We start from the raw sequence: 3,618 nt of genomic DNA, 5'->3' as shown, positions 1-3,618 counted from the left end.
AGAGAGTGCTACGACCACAAACCAGCACCCAGCACCCAGCCATGTTGTTCATTAAATACAGATAAACACAACAAATACTGCATGCATTGTATTTTTTAATATTATATATGAATATTTTCATAGTGATGTAATTGTGTGGGCTGCTTTTATATTTTAATTTGTAATACCTGTTAGGATTAAACATGTGATCTTTCTTGTTGAAGCCATTTCTTTAGTTTCCTCTAAACAATTAATTCATTCAGTGTTATTTATGTACAGTATGAGCTTAATATGAATGATGAACTGTGTTAAAAGAAATTGTAGCACTCTAAGGAACATATGAAATGCAATAATGCAATAACAGTGCAATAATGAAATTAAATTACATCAAACTTTATTTTCACTCAAACAGTACAGGCACATATGATATATTGCACAGCATAAAGAGATCATGTAAATTGTGCATTATGTAAACAACAGACAACTGTTGGCTCCTGTGGGCATGACCTAAATAAGGCAGTTTATTTTGGTTTTAAAATGCTGAGATATTTACTGCAGAACTGTAACCTTCCCTCAACAAAATCGTCAACAATTTTCGGGAGCATGTGGGCAAAGTAGAATGTGCGCAGCCTTATGATATGCCCCTGGACAAAGTCTTGGTCGTAGGGTACTTCGATTTCTAGGTGCTCAGTTTTGTTCCAGATCACCAACTTGGAGTGCTGAAGCCCTGTGCAGTGCATCCCAATTTGTACCTGCATATAGTAGCCTTTTGGACCATTGCAGGCAATATGGTAATCTATCCTATTTCCGTTTGCCACAGTTGTGATTTCACAGTTCTTTGTTGCCAAAAATTCTGCAAGTGACTTGTTTCCCAACACAGGTGATTTGATCTCCAACAGAATATCTTTGTTTATCACTCCATCGGGAGATGCTGCAAGCCACGGATCCTTGTCGCACACCACTAAGCCTTTGGTTTCAATGCTGTTGCCCAGAGTTTCCAAATAGTCCCTTGCAAGTTCCTCCCCCTCCGCTCCTTGACGGGTTGCAGCATTGCCACGGAAGGATGGGTGTAAGTGTTCTGACAAAAACTTGTCGGGCGCCGTGGTTGAGCGAATGGGCACCTTTCTAGCTGTGCTCGCTGTGATGCGCACTCTCCGCGCATCATGCCAGACCTGTTCTTTGCTCTGTGCTTTTGTAACCTTCTCGATCTCCTCAAGCCGGGCTGTGGACATGTTAATGTACTTATCATAGAAGGTTCTGCATTTTACACAAGCCAGTGGTATGTGGTGCTCATCATGGGTTAGGAGATGGAGGTGTGGACATGGTGTTGGCTCGGTGATGGAAGAGGTATCAGCATTAAAGCAGAACTGCAGGAGGCTATTCCCAGGGCAATTGAAAAGTTCTGCCATTGGTGAGGCAAGTGTGTTCTTCCTCCACTCTTCATGAGTCCTAAAGAGTGTCACCTCCTGTGCCGGTTCTGGAGTGGTAGAGGATGGCTGTGAAGTTGGTGGCGGCTGGTAGAGATCCTTCCTGTTGTGTCGTTTGAAGCGCACATACTTCATCTTCCTCTGACCAGCATTTCTTTTAGACCCAGCATTCCACTGGTTCTGTCTGTCTGTGCAGGCAAGCCCGGTTTTCCCCTGTCTCACAGCATTTTCTACCTAGAGAGATAGAGTAAAAACAGTGCATAGATATTATAATGGGTTCACTGCAAACATGTCATATGATATAATACATCATGGCATACACACACTTTGCACTCTAGCCAAGTAGCCTATGATGTAGTTCGGATACCAACAACAAAAGACATAGGCCTAGGCTACAATGGTCAAATAATCTAGTTACCTTCCACAGGATCGCAGCTGAGTGGGAACAAGATCTCCCTGGTCCAGCAACACACGTACATCCCGCAGTTTTGACTTCTCCAGCTTCAGTTACCAGCACCCAAGCATTATGCCACGCATTGTTCAAACACTGGCTAGGCTCTACCTTTGCTTTTAGATAAACAAAACGATCATGTTTGTATGACATGACACAACCAACTTTGTTGCTGTGCAAATATTGATATGCCTCGGAGGCCTTCAGACTGTCCATTGCTTTTCCATCTATTGCCATGGATTGAACGAAGTAGGAGCAAATTTTGCTGTACGTTATGCTGGGCCACGTCGTCATGTTATCCTCCCAGTTTTGCACTGAATTCGGGTGGGGGAGAGTAACGCCATCTCCAGTCAAAGAAGTAGAATCGTGTTCCCAAGCTAGCATCACTGTTAGCATCGAAATCGCTGTGTTTACACCAGTGCCCGTCTGACTGTTTACACCGGTTTACACCGACAGACGCTGTGCAAAAGACTTCCGGCGGAAATGAAGTGCATTTGTGTAGGGTTATGGCGCTACCCGTGGTTTGTCGCGTAAACTTGTCTATAGCATACATGCCAACTTTTCCAGATCCAAAAGAGGTAGGTTTGCGCGTGGCAAATGTGCACGCCCAAATTAGGTAATCAGAAGAAATGGAACCCCAGTAATTACATGTATAAACCATGTATTTAACATATATTGCATCATTTTATGCATTTTTCAGAAGTAAAAGAATGGGAGATAAATATCCCAAAGTCTCCACATTTTATTATATTTGTAATGTGTTTCTGGTCCTCTTTCAGTTGAGACAGATGAAGGATGTGTCAGGATGTAGAACTCTTGTGTGAACATTGGATAAAGCCAGGTTCATATTCTTGTTTCATGTTGTTGACATATTAGAGTCAAAGGTTTGCACAGAGCGAAATATCTTTGTGTAGCGCCATAAATCAGAAAATACTGCATTAAAAAAGTCATTTCCTGCATTTTTATACTGATAAAGTGTGATATAAATAATGTACAGGCTTTCAGATTACTGTAGTTCACTAAACACATTAACGACATGTTTGGTGTTGAAAATGTCAGAAAAAGTGAAAGAATGGGAGATAAATATCCCCAAATCTCAAAATTGCATTATATTTTGTGTGTGTTTGTGGTCCTCTTTCAGTTGAGACACTGTAGGATGCTTCCGGAAAAGACCAAACACTGGATGTCTTTCAGTCGCCAACATGTGTTTTCGAGACACTGATATTAACGGGGAAATCCTGCAGGACTCAAATGCCTCATCGGGGGTAACGCTGCCTTTCCCGCAGCGTTACCCCTGGTCTGCACGTTGTTTCTCTTTCAGAAACACAGAGGCTGTTTGTATGATGCGATCACGCTGCAAACGGTGTCCACCAAAAGTCGAGTCCAGTGTCTATGGAGTGTCATTTTTATTTGTTATAGTTTGGGAAGATTGAAAATCGGTAGGGAAAGCCAGCTAAGTCGGTAGGCGGTAGAAACATGTCAAAAGCGGTAGACTACCGCCCAAATCGGTAGGGTTGGCATGTAGTATAGTATAAAATATATGGATATTAATTTCCTGATAAACATTGTGGAACAATGATGAAAAATGTGAATGGAAGTGGCGACCTAAAACTGACAAAAAACAACAATAAACTTTTGCCGAGCCAATGGAGAGTTTCATCAGCAGGGGTACAAACCACCAATGAGCGCTCAGCTCGAGATACCAGCGAGTCGAGAGAGTGAATTATATCTGCATTTTCTCTTTTGAGAAGCCCCCACCCC

General features: G+C 42.3%; 1 protein-coding gene across 2 annotated transcripts; it reads right to left on the bottom strand.

Moving 5' to 3' along the window:
- Positions 1–351: 351 nt before the first annotated feature.
- On the bottom strand, positions 352–2,547 carry LOC307020799 (uncharacterized protein). Of its 2 annotated transcripts, none has more exons than XM_079652372.1 (2): positions 1,825–2,547; positions 352–1,640 (listed from the first exon to the last, which is right to left on the bottom strand). In XM_079652372.1, exons 1-2 carry the CDS (start codon positions 2,251–2,253, stop codon positions 501–503), a joined length of 1,569 nt encoding a protein of 522 aa, XP_079508498.1. In that variant the 5' UTR covers positions 2,254–2,547; the 3' UTR covers positions 352–500. The 2 variants fall into 2 exon arrangements, with proteins under 2 accessions (XP_079508498.1, XP_079508499.1); XM_079652373.1 differs by having other exon boundaries at positions 352–1,636.
- Between the last annotated feature and the right edge of the window lie 1,071 nt (positions 2,548–3,618).

This window comes from Notothenia rossii, assembly GCF_949606895.1.
Source record: "Notothenia rossii genome assembly, chromosome: 9".
Taxonomy (NCBI): Eukaryota; Metazoa; Chordata; class Actinopteri; order Perciformes; family Nototheniidae; genus Notothenia; species Notothenia rossii.
This window is presented reverse-complemented; position numbering and strand designations above follow the sequence as displayed.

What these genes read in the sequence shown, in the direction of transcription:
- LOC307020799 (XM_079652372.1), bottom strand. Translation starts at nt 2,253, where the DNA reads ATGCTAACAGTGATGCTAGCTTGGGAACACGATTCTACTTCTTTGACT. An exon ending in CAGCTGCGATCCTGTGGAAG is followed by an intron (nt 1,641 to 1,824) that starts GTAACTAGATTA and finishes CTATCTCTCTAG; the next exon opens with GTAGAAAATGCTGTGAGACA.